The sequence below is a fragment of the Polistes dominula genome, unplaced genomic scaffold (assembly GCF_049000335.1).
Source record: "Polistes dominula isolate Pdom_NZ unplaced genomic scaffold, Pdom_raw_medaka contig_33, whole genome shotgun sequence".
In the NCBI taxonomy this organism is placed as follows: Eukaryota; Metazoa; Arthropoda; class Insecta; order Hymenoptera; family Vespidae; genus Polistes; species Polistes dominula.
Genome location: NW_028300998.1, coordinates 5,792,935 through 5,812,861, shown reverse-complemented (window position 1 = coordinate 5,812,861; position 19,927 = coordinate 5,792,935). Strand labels below are relative to the sequence as shown.

The 19,927-nt window shown below is 25.7% G+C and overlaps 4 protein-coding genes across 6 annotated transcripts; all 4 read left to right on the top strand.

Annotated features, from left to right (window-relative positions):
• The first annotated feature begins 5 nt into the window (after nt 1–5).
• On the top strand, nt 6–3,027 carry LOC107065928 (nibrin). The gene is given in 10 exon segments (XM_015320061.2): nt 6–666; nt 748–881; nt 972–1,126; nt 1,215–1,374; nt 1,479–1,737; nt 1,817–1,954; nt 2,028–2,168; nt 2,171–2,619; nt 2,695–2,766; nt 2,873–3,027. Coding segments are annotated over 10 exon segments (1,572 nt in total). The 5' UTR covers nt 6–641; the 3' UTR covers nt 2,912–3,027.
• Nucleotides 3,028–3,175: 148 nt separating this feature from the next.
• Nucleotides 3,176–4,176, top strand: Tfb5 (transcription factor B5). Its single transcript, XM_015320084.2, has 2 exons — nt 3,176–3,357; nt 3,501–4,176. The coding sequence occupies exons 1-2, from the start codon at nt 3,323–3,325 to the stop codon at nt 3,685–3,687; spliced, it is 222 nt and encodes a 73-aa protein (XP_015175570.1). The 5' UTR covers nt 3,176–3,322; the 3' UTR covers nt 3,688–4,176.
• LOC107065936 (zinc finger HIT domain-containing protein 1) lies at nt 3,754–4,558 on the top strand. Its single transcript, XM_015320071.2, has 2 exons — nt 3,754–3,895; nt 3,968–4,558. The coding sequence occupies exons 1-2, from the start codon at nt 3,754–3,756 to the stop codon at nt 4,288–4,290; spliced, it is 465 nt and encodes a 154-aa protein (XP_015175557.1). The 3' UTR covers nt 4,291–4,558.
• Nucleotides 4,559–4,693: 135 nt separating this feature from the next.
• On the top strand, nt 4,694–18,069 carry Ipk2 (Inositol phosphate kinase 2). 3 transcript variants are annotated; one of them, XM_089173712.1, is made up of 6 exons: nt 4,694–4,973; nt 5,795–5,991; nt 6,520–6,731; nt 8,658–8,834; nt 9,319–9,579; nt 10,126–18,069. In XM_089173712.1, the coding sequence occupies exons 3-6, from the start codon at nt 6,560–6,562 to the stop codon at nt 10,902–10,904; spliced, it is 1,389 nt and encodes a 462-aa protein (XP_089029838.1). In that variant the 5' UTR covers nt 4,694–4,973; nt 5,795–5,991; nt 6,520–6,559; the 3' UTR covers nt 10,905–18,069. The 3 variants fall into 3 exon arrangements, with proteins under 3 accessions (XP_089029838.1, XP_089029839.1, XP_089029837.1); XM_089173711.1 differs by lacking the exon at nt 4,694–4,973 and adding an exon at nt 6,172–6,365 and having other exon boundaries at nt 5,300–5,991; XM_089173713.1 differs by lacking the exon at nt 5,795–5,991.
• Nucleotides 18,070–19,927: the final 1,858 nt, after the last annotated feature.

Genomic DNA, 19,927 nt, shown 5'->3' with positions numbered 1-19,927 from the left:
ACAAGTATATCGCAAAAAATATATATAATTTCGATTAAAAAAACGTCGATAACCTTGAAATCTCTTAAAAAAGTAATTTACAAAAAAAAAAGATTTCAACATTAGATTTTTCCTCTGCAATAGTGCAACTTTTTTCTTTTGAATATTATTTTATGCGATTGTAAATAAAGAAGATATTTGGATGATATGGTTTAGCTGAGACACCCTGTATACATGCGCACGTTTTAATCCAAAACATCGCATTCTGGCTAGAGTGCTGTTCCACTCTTATTCTGTTACTGTATATTACACATGATTTTGATTGTATATTCTATTTTATTTTGTGATGTTTGTATAATCAAATAGCTTTTTTAAAGAGTTGTCAATGTAAATAAAACTGTTTTATGTTAAAACTATTAAAGTTTGTTTTTTAAATTGGAGAGTTTTTGTGATGCCAAATGCATTAAGCTACTACGCATGCGTAGAAAAACGTAGTTTATTTTAATTTGTCATGTTTATTCTAATTAATTGTATATGAGAGCTTTTTTTATAAATCATACATTAGAGGTTAATACAAATTTGATGTAATTAACACAAGTGTATTAAAGTAAATGCATAAATTATTATCAATATCTCAAAGAGATATTAATTAATTATTTAAAATGTGGTTATTAGAAACTGCTAAAGGTAATATTATACATCTTAATATATTATTACAATAAGTAAATCATATATATAAATCGAACAATGTATCAATTTTGATTTTAGGAAAACTCATCTATTTAAAACCAAACATTCCATTAACAATAGGAAGAACGAAAGGTGATATTGTTCTATCACACGATGCTTCGATAAGTAAATTTCATGCTTCTTTTGTAGTTAAGACTGAAATTCAAATTGTGGTAATCTATAGTATATTGAGAAATATATTTTTCTTTTCTTTTTATAATAATTCTACCCAATTGCTTATTCACACTTGTATCATTTTTTAGAATGATAAAGCTACAACTTTATGCATACTTAAAGATGAAGGATCTAAATATGGAACATATATTTTAAAAGATGATGAATATGAAAAGATTTCAACAAATGTTCATTTAAAGGATCAAGATTCAATTAGAATTGGCCTACAATATGAAATATTTACGTAAAGCTTTCATATATGCATATCTTTTATTGTAATTCTAATATTTGAGATTATCAAATAGCATTGTTATTATTGTATTGTTTGACAGTGTTAAATATATTCCTATGATTACTTTAACGTCTGGATTAGAAGAAACGGGAAAGAAAAAACTTGAAAAAATAATGAAACAAATAGATGGTATTATTTTAAATAATTGGCAACAGCATTGTACACATTTAACGGCACTATGTCCAAAATTAACGGAAAAGGTTTCTAATTATTTTTCTTTCTTTCTTTGTCATATAACTTTTTTTATTTAAATCTCGATTTTATTTGATATGATATATTCAATGTATATTTTTTTATTATTTAGGTAGCTATAGCATTAGCAGCTGGTATAGTTATAGTTACCATTGATTACTGGGAAGCAGTGAAATTTGCTATGGAAAATGATGAGCACCCAATTCCTAAACCTGATAATTATATACCACGCATAAAGGAGGAATATATTCCCAGGGGAATAGTTTCTCTTTATCCAAATGATAAACGGAAGAAATTGTTTAATAGAAAATCATTTTACTTTTATGATTTAAATCAATACGAGATGTATAAATTAATGATAAAATTAGCAGGTATTCATTTGATCAATTTATTCATTCGAATTAAACCAATTTATAATTAATGACACCTTGTGTTTTATAAATGATTTAGATGGAAAGGCATTTTTCATAGATTTGGAAATTAACCAGGATTTGGAGTTCGGAGAACATGCCTTTCATGTACAAATTAATAAAGACAGTGAAGACGCTATATTATCGAGAAATTTTAAGCGACACCACGATAATATATGCAAGTTGATTTTGATTTTGTTTGTATTTAAATAATTTCGATTATTTTATTAATTTGAATATTTTATTTTTAGTCTGGATGTTGAAACGTAAAAAGCAAAGATTTATACATGATTCTGAAATACCACTCGCTATTTTATATTGTTCTATCGAAAAGTACTGTAATCCAAAATATCAGTTTTCAAATATTTTTAAAAAAGAAAAAAAACTTGATTTTTTTTACCTGAAACACTTGTAATGGATACACAAGATTTAGAAATGATGTCTGCACCAACACAAAGATCTTTCTATACAAAGCAAAAAGATGATAAGAAATCATCCAAATTTGTTGATAATATTGATAGATACACCGAAATATCTGCAACAGAAAAATCAGATGATGAAATATCAGAAATTCTATTATCAGATGATGAGGAAGTATCAATTATTACCGTACAACCCACTACTTCATTATCTTCAGTTCTACCAAAATTTACGGAATCAGAAGAAAGTAGTTCAAGTGATTTATTCATTGATCACGTTGAAGTTGGTGAAATTGCATCAAGTGAAGAGGAAGATACATCTACAGCAAAAGAATCTCAATCATTTGTCGGGCAAAAAGAAACTAAAATTACAGAAAACTTATCTACAATTAAAATATCAAGTAATAAATGCTTACAAAACGAGGTAAATTATTTTATTTTCTATGTGATATACATAAATTTTTTCTTTTTATTTAAAAATATTTATTGTTTCGTATAGAATACCACAGAGAGTGATATTACGTCAAATATATTTATACGTAAACGTCCAGTTGGAAAAACATTCCAAAAGGTTAGTGAATTAATGTATTTTATACAGAAATGTTACACAATTTTGAAATTATTATATATATATATATATATACTACTTAATTATATATTTTTTAAAATTTATTTAGGCACATGTTAAAATACCTGAAAAGAGATTAAGATTTTAGCCACATATTAAGTTATTAAAAAGATTACAAAAGATTCTATTAATGTTTAAATAAACAATAATTTTGTTATAAGCATTTTGATAAATAAAGAAAAATTTTATTATTTTTTATACTAATCTGGAACATTTCGGACTAAACATTTTTACCCTTATGATTTTATAAAAGCTCACGCGTGTCGATTGAATTTAAGTCAGTTTATATTTGGCGGGCATCAAATCCACTAAGATAAGATGGCGTTGATGTCGTCTAATTTCAGATTAATAGAAATCATCAATAGTGTTGTATATCTCATGATATTCTAGTACAAAAAAAAATATTGAAATGTGGTGTTTGTTGTTTATACGTGATACGTGATATACAAGAAACCTAATTTTTGTTTAATTACGACGTGATAATTAAAAATATTAAGAAATGGTAAATGTTTTGAAAGGAATTCTTGTAGAATGGTATGTAAATTAACACAATAAAGTACAAATAATAAAGTATGAAAGTTTTATACTTTTAATATTGTTTGTTTTTTTTTATGTATATAATTTAATTGTTTGTAAAATGAGACATTGTATGCAATTTAAATATTATTCTTTCCCAGTGATGCAGCTATGAAACAATTTCTTTTACATTTGGATGAAACCCTCGCTCTGGGAAGAAAGTTTATTATACAAGATCTGGATGAAAGGCATTTATTTATTTCTGTTGACATTTTAGAGACATTACAAGCCAAAGTGGATGATCTTATGGATCAAATATCATTTCCATTAGCTGAAAAAGGAATATAAATAATAATATATATTAAAAAAAAATAAATTTTATATAAGTTAATTAGTTATAAAATTAATATAAAAATGTCAGCAAGAGAATCAGGTAGGATAAAGGATGCTTATCAAAAAAGAGTCCTCGATGATGCTGCACGCAAACGTAGGCAAAAGAAAGCGCTGGAAGCTTTGGAGCAAGATAATTTTCATGATGATCCGCATGCTGATTTGGGTGAATTTTTTTAATGCTGTTTACCATATTCTATCATTTAACTTCTTAAAATGAATATAAGATTGTTTTCAGTAATGAGCAAGAAAGTACCCAAATTTCAAGAAACATTGGACAATAGAGGCGGTAGAAAAAAGAAAACCAGATCTGCGGAATATTATAAGCAACGTTTTCGTAAAACATTTGGTCAATTGGTCGAAGAAGATCTCAATGCGAATCCATCTCCACCTAATTATGTCTCTGCTCAAGCTCCTCCATCTCGTTTTCCTGAAAGACACTTTTGCTCAGTTTGTGGTTTTCCTAGTAATTATACATGCATCCCATGTGGAGCTAGATACTGCAGTGTCAAGTGTTTAGGTACGCATCTCGATACAAGATGTTTAAAATGGACAGCTTAGACTATTTACCTTTATTATTAGTCCTTACTGTAATATAAAGAAAATATAATTGAACATTTACAAAGAAATAATTAAAAATAATATTTTATATAAAAATTTATGACCCTTTTATAATATAAATTAAATTTTTATATAAATTTATGAATATTATAATAGGATTTAAAAAATACTAAACGTAATTATGCATAATATAATTATGTAATAATAAAAACCAATTCGTTCATATGAATATTATAATAATAAGATATTTTTGTGGGAAGTAATAAAACACAGAGTATTATTACTTTTAATATTTTATTTATAGTTCATGAAAATTTTGCTTTCTTAATTTTTTTTCATAAGTTGACTTGCACAACTGCATTAATTATAAAAGTGTTTTTTCCTTTTTAATCAATTAAAAAACAGTTAATTATAAATATTTGAAGATAACGTAGGGAATTAAGAAAGCATGATAAGCACAGCTACTAAGAGTTCATAGTATCGTTATCGTTAGTCACGATAATGACAGTATCGTGTAGAGTATCTGTACGGAAAAGTTTGGAAAAAATGTTTATAAATTTATTTATTGTGCGACGAATAAAAGAAATAAATTAAAGAAATCGTATCGTATGCGCATTTTTAAAAAGTTTTATTTAGTGTTAGCAATAGTAATATCAAAGTGTTTGCTGTCAAAGTGTTTATAGGTTAGTTCGAGTTAATATAACGTGAATTTCACACAAATTATCACTGTATATGTATTTATATACGTAATAACACAAACGATTAATAAATCACTTTTTATTTATTTTTTAACAAATTAATCTTTCATTGTTATTTTGCATGTTGATCGTTTTGAAAATAATAAACTTTTTAAACCTACTTAATAAGCCTAATATCAAATACAAAAAATAAATAAATAAGTATATATATATATATACTTATATATACATATATTGTAAAAGTGGAGAGAAAAATTGAATTTTCATGACAATAATACGATTATAAATAAAACATAAATAATTTTAAATCTCCACTTCTCTGTGAAAAAAATGTATTTATCAGTCGGTAATTTCAATGCGGTTGGTAACGTAGCAATCTTTACGATCGTCGATAATGTAGTATAGAAAAGTTACGTTAAGATAGAAAGAGAAAGATAAAAAGAGTGAGATAAGCGATAAAGTAAATATAATAGTTCGAAATATATTGACAGTATATACATATATATATATATATATATATATAATATGTGTCATTGAAATTTGCCCTCTATCGGCGTGTCCTCGCGTTAATTCGATCATCAGGTGTTTGAAAGATTTACATTCGAATAATAGTAGTAGTTGTTTGCTTCCAGCCTTTTTCCGTCCTTTTCTTATTCTTCTTCTTCGACAAGCGTGTAGCGTGTGCGTGTGTTTGTATGCGAGGTGCGTGCGTGCGCATATATGTATATGTATACCTCTTGTGTGGGATTAATATTGAATTAAATTTATTGAAAAATAATAAATCTATCCAAATCAATTGTTCAAAGCGCAAGAAGAAAATAACAAGAGGAAAAGAAGATTCAGATTTCACAGATGACATAAAATTAATTTAAGCGTTATCGTCCAATTACAAATAATCAGTTAATGGGACTAGTTTTTCTCTTCGAATACTATTTATCAACGAAATAGAGAGACAAGTACTTAAGTAAAGTATATCAACAAGAAAAATAAATAAGAAAATAAGGTAAATTAGTGTAACACATTTATATATAGACAATTTTCTTTTATTATTCTTAAGGTGTAATTAAATAAAGTCGAATTTTTTTTTTATTTTGATCTTTCTCTCTTTTTTTCTTTCTTTTTCTCTATCACTAATATTTCAGATTAAAATATAATGTAATTTGATTTTTTATTGCACTTTTAGACTTTGAGTTTTAAAAAGAAAAATAAAGAGAGATAGAAAAAAGGAAAGAAAGAAAGAAAAATAGAAAAGGGAAAATAAAAGGGGAGTTAATGTTGACATCAAGTAGGACAAGGTAAAAGGAAACGAAAGAACTAAGTTTTCTCGTCCTCTCGATCTGATCACAAACGTGGACGCGGATGTTCTTACTTATGTTTGTACGCATCTCGATAAGATCTTTTCATCTCTCTCACTCTTCCTTTCTTTCCATCTTTTTCCCTCCCTCTCTCTCTCTCTCTCTCTCTCTCTCTCTCACTCATTCACTCACTGTTTCAAACGTTCTCTCAAAGGTGTGCGACTGTTTAATTGCAGAGTTAATTACGGTCGATCTGTACGACGTAATATAAGTGCTATGACGAGTTTAAACTCTTGCCCGGATAAAAGTTCATGTCATCCAAGTGATGACTCCTCGAGGGATGCTGAATTGGATGTTAACAAGTTGGAGAATAATCTTCCAGAGGAACTATGCCTCTTAAAATCACAAGTTGCTGGTCATTATTTTGATAATGAAAAAAATTCGATAGGTAAGTTGCTTATTTTTCTCATTATTTTTCTTAATTATCTTTTAATGGATGTCCCCCCATGGAAAAAAACGAAATCTATATTACATTGTAATTAAATACCAATCGTTTTATTTTTCCTATATTAAATTCGTATTTAATCATTGGATCGTTTATTATGAAAATATTATAAGTTCATTTTCGAAAAAAATATTGAGAAAATATCATTTTTTATTCATTACAAATGTGAAATAAACTATCTCAATTATTGTTCTTTTTTGGAATTATATTTACGCCACTTTCATAATAAGAGGTCTAATTATTCAATTATACTTGTTTTTATATATGTTTTTAATTATATTTTATGTTTGTTTTAAGTAGAATAATAAGGGCGTATGTTACACCAACTGTTTCATTCATTACTGCAACGTGCAGCCAGTTGTTTTTAGATTTTCTTGGAAATTTTATTAAATGTAACCGTAATTATCTTTATTACTCTCTCTCTCTCTTTTTTATGAGTTTGAGGGGTTCCGGTTCCTTTACAATCGTTTAACAAAAATTTTTAAATCTCTCTTGCATTTTTATATTACAAATATGTAAAAATTAATATCCAAATAAAAATTAAAATATTAATTATTACATACAAATCAAAATTATTATCTATTATTAAAATCGAATTGAAATTAATAAACAAAATTATTATACAAGTCATTCATTTAGACCCTCATTTATTTATTTATTTATTAATTATATTTTACAAATGTAAGTAACTTTATTACATCTTCTCAATGACGAAATAAAATATATATGTCAGTAATTGCAATACTGGATTAAGTTTAAAAATAATTGAAAATTTAATTTTTATGATTTATTTTTTAACGCAAATAAAATCTTCGTAATAAATTATAAGATAAATTTTTTTTATATAATTTACTAATATAATTACAAATATATATATCAATATGTATGTATGTATACATTTATTAGCTTACATCATCGAAGTTTCTTATTAGATAGGATCTAATTGAAATTAGAATTGTTTGAATTAGATCGTTCTTCGAGAGGTAAACAATTTTACTTTTTTACGCGTGATCCATCTTCTTTGACGTCAGTTAGTTGGTTAATACATGACGTCACCTTAATCTCATATAATGATCCTATTGTCATACATTTAAAGTATCAAGCTTATCATTGGGTTTCATATCTTTATACGCGGATTCTTGAGATATTTTTCACGATTATTCACAGAAGGAAAATTTATTTCACTTTTTAAGAATTAATATTTTTTTCTTTATCACGAATCGGCTCAATTTTATCTACATTACAAAAAAAAAAAATAATTATTATCTTATATAAAATACGAGAGTGGGTTGAAAATTGTTGAGCCTCAATTACAGAACACTAAATTTTTCTTTTTTTCTTTTTAAATAAAAGTGAGTGACTGAAAAACAAATTGTTTCTACATTAGGCTCAAAACTTTGCAATTCATCTGAATATATTATTTTTTTTTTTTATTTTTTTTCATTAACAATAAATAAAAAAAATGTTATAATTGCTATAATATTTTTCTCCTTAAATCAGATAATTTTTATCTAAACGATTTTTCTTCAACAATATCTATATATATTATAATTAAAAAAAAAAAAAAAATTAAAAACATCGTAAATAAATAGAGAAATAATTGATTTAATGTTTAAATGGAAATAAGATTTTGTGTGTTGTTTTATTGAATTATTTTTAATTAATTTAAAATTAATCAAGCAAACCAATATAACAAAAAAATAAAAATATTATTGTACAAGGGATAAATAATTAGGTGGAGGATGGGGTAGGGTTCGTCGATTAAGAAAGAATCGCCTAATTAATTTATGCCATCACGTTATTGTAACTTGCACTTGTTTTTCCATTGCAACTTATGCAATTGGTTAGGCATAGAAATTATGTTTCCAGGTATGTTACGTACTCCATCGGGTCGTGTGTTAAAACCTATCATTAAGCCTCATCTCGGTGAAAGAGAAATAAACTTCTATGAGAATTTAAAAAGCTCTCAAGACAAGTCGTCCTTGGAATTGAGTAATCATGTGCCCGAATATTTCGGTACGACGGAAATATTTTACTCCGGCAAAAGTATGTAGTATATATATATATATATAGATTATCGTTAATTCTTATCTTAATTATTTGATTATAAGTTTAACTTAAAAAAAATATAAATAAATATATAATATATTTAACTAAAATTTTCATTAGAAAATATATGTAAATTAAATAATTATTATATATAAATAATATAATATATAATATAAATAATATATATATATATTAAATATATATTAAATATTAAAAATATAAATATATATTAAATATAACAATAATATTAGTAATAGTAGTTTTAATAATAGTAGTGGATTTATTTATTGTATTCAATAAAATATATGTACATCTATATATGTTCATATATCGCAAATGCAAATATAATATATACTTATTTAAACATATCTAATATATTTATAATTTATTTTGGCAAAAATTGATAAATATTATAATAAATTGTAATCTTTCAATTTTCTTACCACAATTTCATTAAATTTTGACTTTGTTTTTTAAATAGAAATAAAATTCCTCATCTTGCAAGATATAACAGATGGCATGGATGAACCATGCGTGATGGATATCAAAATTGGTAAACGTACGTGGGATCCTTTGGCTAGCAAAGAAAAAAGAGCTAGCGAGGAAAAGAAATACGCACAATTGAAGGAAGCTTATGGCTTTTGTATCACAGGTTTTCAAGTTTATTGTCTCTCAAGTGGCGAGCTAAAGAAGTTTGACAAGAATTATGGCAAGACGTTAACTCCCGAAGGGGTTGTCGAAGGTATTGATGAAATGTTGTTTACAAAATCAAATAGAAGGGATGAATTGTATTATAATTTATCTAGATATAATAATCTCGTGTATATATTTTAATTATAGAATTTTTTCTAAATTTTTTCGATAACATTCAAAATACTGAATGTATGATACAAAAAATAAATCTTTTTTTTCTTATTATTAATTCAATTAAAATTTACCGCGTGTATATTTTTCTACATGTCATAAAAGCATTAACAAAAATTAAGATAAAACTTATTGAATTTTTATTATAATTGTCAATAAATTATAAAATTTCTAATATAAAAATTAATTATATTCACACTCTGTTTAATATAATTACAAAATATGAACATATGTCGATATTTGTGTTATCTCCTTTTTTTTAAAGAGTGTGCTTTAGAAAGTACACAGAAAAATCGATTATCTGTCTACTATGATATATTATAACTAGATAAATCTGTATTATGTGTTAGTTAAATATTTAAGAAAAAAAAACAGAAAATAATTTATACCAGACAAATAACAAATTGATTAATATTTTTTTAAGCATTGAAGATCTTTTTAAACGTGACACCGCAAAGGCCACAAGCATATCGTCTACTGATCGTCAAATTATTGGCATTTCTTTGGAAGATTCTCAGTATATTTCGTAAGCAAACAAATTTTCGTTTCTATTCGAGCTCGTTGTTGATCGCTTACGATGCTAGAAGGTTGCGTTATTGCTTGCATTTGGAAAAAAGGGATACCAAGAATTTATCGAGGCATTGTCAACGAGCCCAATCCTTTTCTTCAATGTTGTCCACGACAATGGACAAGGAGAAGAATTTGGACAAGGGTCAAAGTTGTTCGTCAAAAGAGACATCAGCACCGCCATCACCGACACAAAGTGTTTTGTGTTTACGAAGAAAGGTTTTAGAAAAGACAAGATCGTTGAAACGTAGCGTGAGTTTACAATTTGGTAGTAAGGAATGTTTGAGTTCTTTTGAAAAGGATAGTACTACTACTACTAAGGAAAATAAGACATTATTATCACCATTCTTAAAAAGAAGCGATTCTTACGATCCAGATTTTAGAGTAGATAAACTGTGTCGTACTCATTCACAAGTTCATAATTTTGATCTGGAATTAGCCGATATGAAAGAGGATTACTTAGCAATTTTGAGCGGACTCAATAGTACATCCGAGGACAAGAACAATTGGGTCAGGGTGAACATGATCGATTTCACTCACGTCTTTCCTGCACCAAATGAGACCGCAGGCTTGGACTTCAATTATCTCAAGGGTATTGAAAATTTGATCAAAATTTTCGAGACCTTTCTTGAATAAAGAGAAAAAAAGACAAAAAAAAAAAAGAAATTATGAGAAGTACGAACGACGATCCACTTTGACGTTTAAGTAACACGTAAGAAAAAAATATTACGAATCAATGATCTATATTAAACATATATGTATATGAATATGTATATGTGTATCATGTATTATGTATATATATACTTGATAATGATGATCCTGTTAATTCTTTTTTTTTTTTTTTAACGAAAGTCTATACAAGACTGAAATTCATTACCTTTAGTTATTTCTTCTTTTTCTTCTACTTCTTCTTCTTCTTCTTCTTTTTCTTCGGTAAATATGAGATATAAAAAGAAAAAAGAAATGACTCGTATATGTATATACATATATTTTGTTCTTGCATGTCAAAAAATTATTGACACAAATAAAGATAAAACTAATCGCATTGTTATAATTGTTGTTGTTATTATTATTATTATTATTATTATTATTATTATTATTATTATTATTATTAATATTATTATTATTATTTTAATTTTTATTATTCTTTTTATTCATCATTTACTCTTAAACAATTTTTACATTGTCGTCTGCAGATTTTTTTCTTCAGAGTAATTTTAATTTCTTTTTTTTTAAGTTAGTTCTCGATTAGTGATCTATCTCAACTGAAAGAATAATAATTAATAATAATAATTCGTTTAATTCGTCGTAACATTTATAATAATATTTATATTATATATATCTATATATATATGTATCTATATATATGCATATATATATATGTATATATATAGATTTATTTTATTTATTTATATATTTATATCGATTGCTTACGATCATCGCCTGCAGTCATCACGTAGCACATCGCTCGCCGCATTTTCTCGCAGACACTCGTGTTATTTTTTTTTTTTTTATTATTTCCATTTTAATTTATTTATTATTATTCACTTAATTTTTACCTTTTCTTTCGCGTGTTCCTTTTCAATATGTTTTTTCTTATTTTGGCACGCGTGTGTCGTACGTGCGAGTAATGATTGTATTATTATTACGTTTTCTTTTTTTCTTTATAAGACATCGATCTCAATTAATTTTTCTTATTTCTTTGTTGTATTCCGAAAGAAAAAAAAGAAAAGAAAAGAAAAAAAAAGGTGAATAAAATAAATGGAAAAATAAACCAATCAAACGACGGTGGTATTACAAGTATTAAATTTACCCTTTTTGCAATAGAATAAGCAAATTTTTATCTATCCTTTGTTTTCTCATTGTTGCATGTATTGTTTCTTTTCTTTTTTTTTTTGGTAATTTTAAATTCTATTTAGCTTTGAGCTCATACAAACGAGAATTAAATTGGCGTTGGCACGAACGCAATAAAATAATTCTTATTTCTTTTCTTTAACGAAATTACAATTGAAAATACAACGAGAGTTAAGAATATTTCGTAACTTTTCTTTTCATATCAAAATTATTCGCAATAACTTATCGTCTATCAAATACAAGAGTGTGTGTGTGTCAGAAAATCGTTATTCAATTATTTCGAATTTTATTTTTTCAAAAAGAAAAAAAAAGAGAAAGAAATACACAAAAAGTAAATAAATGTTTACAAATTTGATTAATCGAAATGTAGATGCTTTTTTAACACTAGATGTACGAGATCAGTCATTTGGATTGGTCGGCCCATTTTAATTCAAAATTTCTACTTCATGTAACATTTGAGTTCTGTAAATAATTAAGCGTTTTGTTATTTAAAAATATCTATAAGTCTATTAATCTATTAAAATTATTATTGTTAAACATTTTTTGCTATTTTTAAAGAGTAAATAAAGACTGGAAGCCTCAAAAAGCATTTTTTTTTTATACACCAGTCATTTTGACTAGTGTGGTAGAAATAGGTATACTGAAAATGGTGGTATATCTAGTGTTAATAATTTTTTCATTCGGAGCCTCCGAAGGTATAAATATGGCTTTGAATATAATAATAATAATAATAATAATAATAATAATAATAATAATAATAATAATAATAATAAAGAGAAAAATAGCGATTTTTGAAACACCCTTTTAAAAACAGATACATCTGTTGTTGTGTGTAACATAATTACTGGGAGCTTTACTTATCGATCATGATGAAACTTATAATTCATCTTCATTATTATTTCTTTATTTTTTTCTATTTTTTTTAAATATACGTTTTTTAATGTATCGCCGATTTTTCACAAAAGGACAAATTCGTTGAACAAACATTTCTTGCAATAGCGTAGAAAATATGAAACAATTTTTTTCTTGTTTATTATTTTTTTTTTTTTTTCAAAGTTAACAACACATGTTAGTCGTTAGAAAAATAACGACGATGATATTAATAGCAGTAGCAGTGATAGCGGCAGTAATAGTACTAATATTATGAATAATATAATAATAATAATAATAAAAATAATTAATACAATTAATAATAATAATAATAATTATTATTATAATAATGTTATTGATAAAACTAATAGTAATATTAATAGTAAGTAGCACTATATCACATAATAAATACCATAAAGATTACGTATACTTTTAACATAAGAGTATTTCTAATAATAATAATAATAATATTAATAATAATAATAATAGTAATAATTTTAGTATTAATAATAATAATAATAGTAATACAAAAAAAGAGGGGAAAAAATAAAATAAGAGAGGAGTTTTTCAATGAAACAAAAAATCTAACTAATCAGCCATTATTACATATATGCATATAAATTTTACGTACACAATGAAACTTTAACTCTTTCCACTCATGGACACATTCCGATGCATACAATGGACCGCATCGTCGTTTTTTTTTGCGTGTTTTTATTAACAATCAAGTCAACGTGTGCGCGTGCACGAGATTATATTTTTTATATACATACACACGCAGTGCTTTTTTTTTTGTTTTCTTTTTCTTTACGATGAAAAGAAAATTGGTACCGGAACTAATTTCTTTAAATTATGTTCACGAATATCATTGAAATGAAAATTAAATTACTTTTTTTCTTATACGTTACGAAGCTCGTTAAAAATTCAACGTAATTTATTTTAATTTATTTTTTATTTTTATTTTATTATTATTAGATATTTTTCGAGTTTAAAGTTAAACAAACAATACAAAAAAAGCACTGTACATACATATATATATATATATATATATATATATATATATATATATATATATATAAGTATGACCTAAGAATATATCACAATCTCGATCGCGATATTTTTAAATTATTAGTTGTAATAATTAGTAATACTCGAAAAAATATTTACGAGTGATTTTTTTCATAATGTGAAAAGAAAAAAATATTTTATAAACATTGATAGAGAAGTTCGAAATTTCGGTGGAAATAAAAGATAAAGAAAAAAAAAAAATAAAAAGAAAACAGAAGAAAAAGAAAAATCGATAAATTTTTTTTTTTATTTACTTTCATTGAATAATTTATGGCATTTTATTTTCACGTTCGTGAATTGATCGACACAAGATTTTTACGAGAAAGAAAAAAGTTTTCTGAAACATCAAACTCAACAAGATTTCGACGAATCTTTTTTTTTTTTTTTCTTTTCAACGGCTTCGTTCTTGTTATTATTTTTTGTTTTCATTTCGAATTTAAAATTTTTTTAATTGTTCGTTTATATTTATTTTGGTTGTTGTTGTTATTTTTTTTTTTCTAAATCAATGGACACGATACGCCGCGAAGGGGATCACAGTCAAAATGGCGCGAATTGTATTTTTAATTTAATTTAATCTTACAATTTTGCTAATATTGATAATAATAGTAATAATAGTAGCAGTAGTAGTAGTAGTAATTAATAATAATAATAAATGTATAAATTAATTATTTTAATTATTTATTTTTATTTTTTTACGATATTTTTTTGTTCTTGTTTTCTATCAAGTCTAAAAGAAAACAAAACAAAAAAGGAAACAAAATCATTTGTATAATTTTTCCTATCCTACAGAGATAATATGTATTAATATTAATAATAATATTAATATATCTAATATATTATCTAACAAAGCACCATTATTGAGCGAAAAGAGGAATAAAAATTATTTTATTGTTGTCCTCGTTTATACGCTTTTTTTTCTCTTTAATTTTAATTGATTTTTTTCTTTTCTTTATTTATTTATTTTTTGTCTTTTGTTAATATTTTATTTTTAATCGATCACAGATAATCACCAAACGCTTGGTCAAATTTTGAATTGTTCTTACGATACAATCCTTTTTTTTTTTTTTGATATGTTTGATATTTTTTCTAATCAATAATTTAAATTTCGAATTGTCTGATATTTCGTTTAAGATTGAAGAACACTGATTAATCATTTTGATATTTTGTGCGTATCACTTATGTGTGACATTTTTATATTTAAAATATTTAACTAACAATAAGATAATTTTGTGCAGATATTTATAATAATAATAATAATACTAAATTATTATTATTAGTTTTTTTTTTACTTTTAAGGTGATTAACAATTATCAAAAAAAATGTTAAACGACAGTTAACATTTTTGTAGATTTTTTTGTTTCGTACGAAAAAAATTGAAAAATTGAAAATAGAAAAGAAAAAAATAGAAGAAAAATAACGTATAAGATTAACTATAATTGTACATATTAAATCGTGGCGTATCGTGCTACTTCCATTGAAAGTTGTTTAAAACTTCTAATTGTAAGATAAATGGACAACGTTAATCGGTGATTTTCTTAGTTCGAATACGAAGTCGTTTAAAAGTAACAAAGCGAGAAAATGAATCTTTTTATTGGTTTTACTTAATTCAGATATTTCTCAGTAATCGAGAAGTACACAGTCAATGTATTTACACGGTAAACCAAAAGTTCTTAAATAGGGTCAAACATTCTTAGACCCTTTTTTTTTTATTCTTTCATAATTAGAAACAACAAATGATTATTCTCAAAAGTTTTTTTTTTCATGAAGAGTAACCCTAATAAATTTAAAATGATCCTAATAACTTTTGATCCAACCTTATAAATACATAAATATAAATTATACACACATGTTCATTAAAAATGACGTTGAGTTAATCAAATTTAATCTTATTGATTCAAATTTCTTTGAAAACATTTTATTTTTAAAATAATCACTTGGACTAAAAAACAATGTTACTTTATTATATAATGAATTCGTTGATCTTATTTACTCATAGTAAATATCTTTGCAAAAACTGCAAAATTTAAAAGGATGCTCGATCAAATATTATAATAATATTAATAATAATAATAATAATAATAATAATAATAATAATAATAATAATAATAATAAAACCCGTTTAAGAATAACCCCCTCAGTAATCCCTTGCTTGTCCTTAAGAGGCGATTAAAAGGGAAAAACTACTGACGCATTAATCACTAATAAACACATACAAATAATTCATTATAATAAAATAAAATTAATAAAAAAAAAAATGCATAATTTTCGATGGCAACAAGCAAAAATGGCTGTCATATTATTTTCTTAATTTTTTTATCTTTTTTTATTTTTATGTGTGTGTGTGTGTGTTTCTTTTTTTTATTTTCTCACGAGTCAATGGACCATCTCAAGGACGACGGATAAGCGAGACGTCCAATCGAAACGATCGATCTTTTTCCGCTCCCGTAATTATGTCGATCACGATTGCCGAACCTTGGACAGAAAAGAGAATAACACTCGCACGCAAACTCACACATATATACTCGACCAATCATAATGCACGTACAATATAATATTCGAATACGTAAGCAACGAAGGATGCAAGACAAAAAAGTCCCTGCGCACACACATGCACATAAACGCACACATACGTACATACACGCAACAGGCACGTATACATTCATATAATACTCGCACACACGCAAAAAGAAAAAAGAAAGAAAAGAAAAAGAAAAAAAAATGGAACTATTACACATCGGAGGAGCTTGGAGGGTTTTTTTTTTTTATTATCGTGCGGTCGTGCACATTTAATTTGGCGCGAACTTTTCAATCATTCTCTCGAGATATTTCTTTCATCATTTTTTTTTTTTTTTTAAACGCACCAGAACCATTATTATTATTATTATTGGTAAACGTTTTAACGAAACCGGCTCGTTTTCTTCGTTGTCATCGTTATGTTTGTTGTTATTGTTGTTTCCGTTTTCATTTTTTCTTGCAATTTTTTTGCAATCGTTGGCTACTTTTTGTTTCATTAATGATTTTTTTTTTTTTATCTTATATCTTCTTATACTTGAATCTTTTTTTATTTTTTAACGAGAAGTTCACAATATTTTCAAAAGCATTCTCTCATCGTTTAGAAAACACATTTCGTTTCGAATTATTCTGTTTTAAAATATGTGCATTCGTTCATTCTTTTAATTTCGATTTTAATTGTTATCGAAAATAATATATCGACTGAATGAAAATGCAAATTAAAAACAAGAATTTTAATTACAAAAATGGCGAAAGGATTCCTAAAAATTCTTTCTTTTCTTGTTTTTTTTTTGTTTTACTTTGTTACCTGTAACAAAAAGCGAGTTTCGCGTTTGAAAAATCGACGATTTAATTTGGTTGTTAAAAGAAAAGAAAAGAAAAAAAGAAATTAATTCGCATTCATCGAATAGAACATTTTTACACACATTCATAGCTATTTCTATTCATTCATTGTGTTTCCTCTTCCCTTTAATTCGACGAAACAAAACCCGAACAAAATTCTCAAATCAAAAAAAAAAAAAAAAAAAGGAAAAGAATTCATTTCATCCGACTGATCAAACAATTTTTCCCCCTATTCTTTCATAATCATTCCCCCCTGTTCGTTGAAAAATAAAATTTTGATAAAAAAGTCTGGAACGCGTGAAATGCTAATAAAAATTCTCTTTGATCGGTATAGGGTGGTAGCGTTGTTATATAATAAAAACAAAATAAAATAAAAAGAAATAATCGACAATATGATTTGGTCAAAAAAAAAAAAAAGTATAAAAAAAATAAATAAAAATAAAAAACTCGTTTCTCATCGTGTATATAATAACCAATACAATTATTGGGTTGTTCGGAAAGTTCGTGCCGATTTTCGATAGGTGACATGAAGTTTTTTTTGTTAAAAAACCTGACAAATTTTGGAAGGACGAAATTTTTAAGTAACCCTTAAAGATGGTGAAAGGTTGTGAAACGGAATGGCACTTTTATATATAATTTAATAAATAAATATATATATATATATAAAATTGTTAATGCGTTGCATTTCAATCTTCTGTCAAAATCGGCACGAATTTTCCGGACAACCCAATATTTATATTAATATTATATGTTTATTAAATTTGTAATAATTATAACAATGTGCGTGTGTGTCGTCGTCATCGTCTAACCCTCTCCCTCCCATCCCCCTATTTTACAATTTATCATAACTTGTTTGATGTAAAACATTTTTTTTCTTTCTTGCGGCGTATAAAAAAAAAGAACAAAAATTCTAAACACAACACCTACGAAAGAAAAAAAAAAAGGTTTCGTTTAATCGTAGCGTTAATCTTTAAACACGATAAAGTAGCAATGTCCGGATTTCCAAGGCTTGATGAGCAAAATCGTTTGCTTCCTGCGTGGCGCCATCCGAGCGTGAAGGGGTTAATATTACTTAGCGCCTACGCGTTCGTTCTTCATTCTCTCTTTTCTCTTTTTCTCTCTTTTTCTCTTTCGCTTTTTCTAAAACGGTAACTCTAACTCTCACTCTTACTCTTACTCTCATTCTCACTCTCATTCTCGTTCTAGTTTTCCCTTTCTTTTTAACTCTCTCTCCTCTTTCCCACATTTCTTTTATTAGAAGACGCAATTATAATACGATTAATGATTTTATTAGTTCATAATTTTCAAATATGCTTATTCACCCTAATCCCCTTTTCCATAACTCTTGTTGGGATATCTTTGGGTTTTATTTATTTATTTATTTTTTTTTTCAATCGAAGTATACATTTATTTATTTATATATAGAATCTATTAATATCTTACGGATTCATTATTTACAAATTCATCATCTTTTGCATTTCTATTTCTTCTTCTCTTCTTCTTCTTCTTCTTCTTCTTTTTGTTATTGTTATTTTAATTTTATTTTTTCGCTTTTAATGAATTCTTATTTTTTTTTTCCACGATTCTCTTCTTTTATCTTTTTTATTTTTTTCTACATTCATTTTTATCATCTTTACTTTTTCTTTTTATCCACAATTTTTGCCCCATATTTTTTGTTATCGCGTGCGTGTATTCATCATCCCTTAGGGTTTTTTTTTTTATCTTTTTGTTTCTTTTATCGTAAAAGAATTTCCATGGATTTTTCGTTCGGGGAAAGCTCGGTCGACTCGGTATTTTAATGCGTAGACAATTTTTTTTTCTCTGTCTGTCTGTTTGTCTGACTGTCTGTCTGTATGTCTGTCTCGATTTTATCGCGACGACTGAAATTATGTATTTCCTTCTCTTTCTCTCTTTTTCTCTTGTACTAACTCTTCCTTTCTATTTTTTTTCTCATTTTATTTTTCTTTCTTTTTCATGTACCATTCCACCACCATAGCTATATATATATATATATGTTCAGTCTTGAGAATATACACCGTAGGTATAAAGGGTAGCATTACTACGAATCATATTTACGTAATAAAAAGATATGAATATTTCCTTATATCATCGTATTGGAATTGTTTTTATTCGTAGAATCGTTCGAATACAAGTATACAATAACAATAATAATAACAATAATAATAATAATAATAATAATAATAATAATAATAATAAGGTATCATAAATATAAAGTCGTGAATAAACCATTGAATTAAAAAACAAAGCCTGTCTATTTCATCAAAGAAGATAAGAAGTTATTATCACTACGAAGATATGGCGTTGAGACTATTGAAAGATTTAGATTTTTTATTGAAGGAACAAACAAAATGGTTTGTTAATATTGATACAATTAATTTTTTGAATAAAGTATTTGTTAGCAATATACAAAGATGCTAGATTTATATTACAAATATCAGGCGTTGAAGTTGGATATAATTTTGATAAAGAAATTCTGTTACAAATCAATAAAA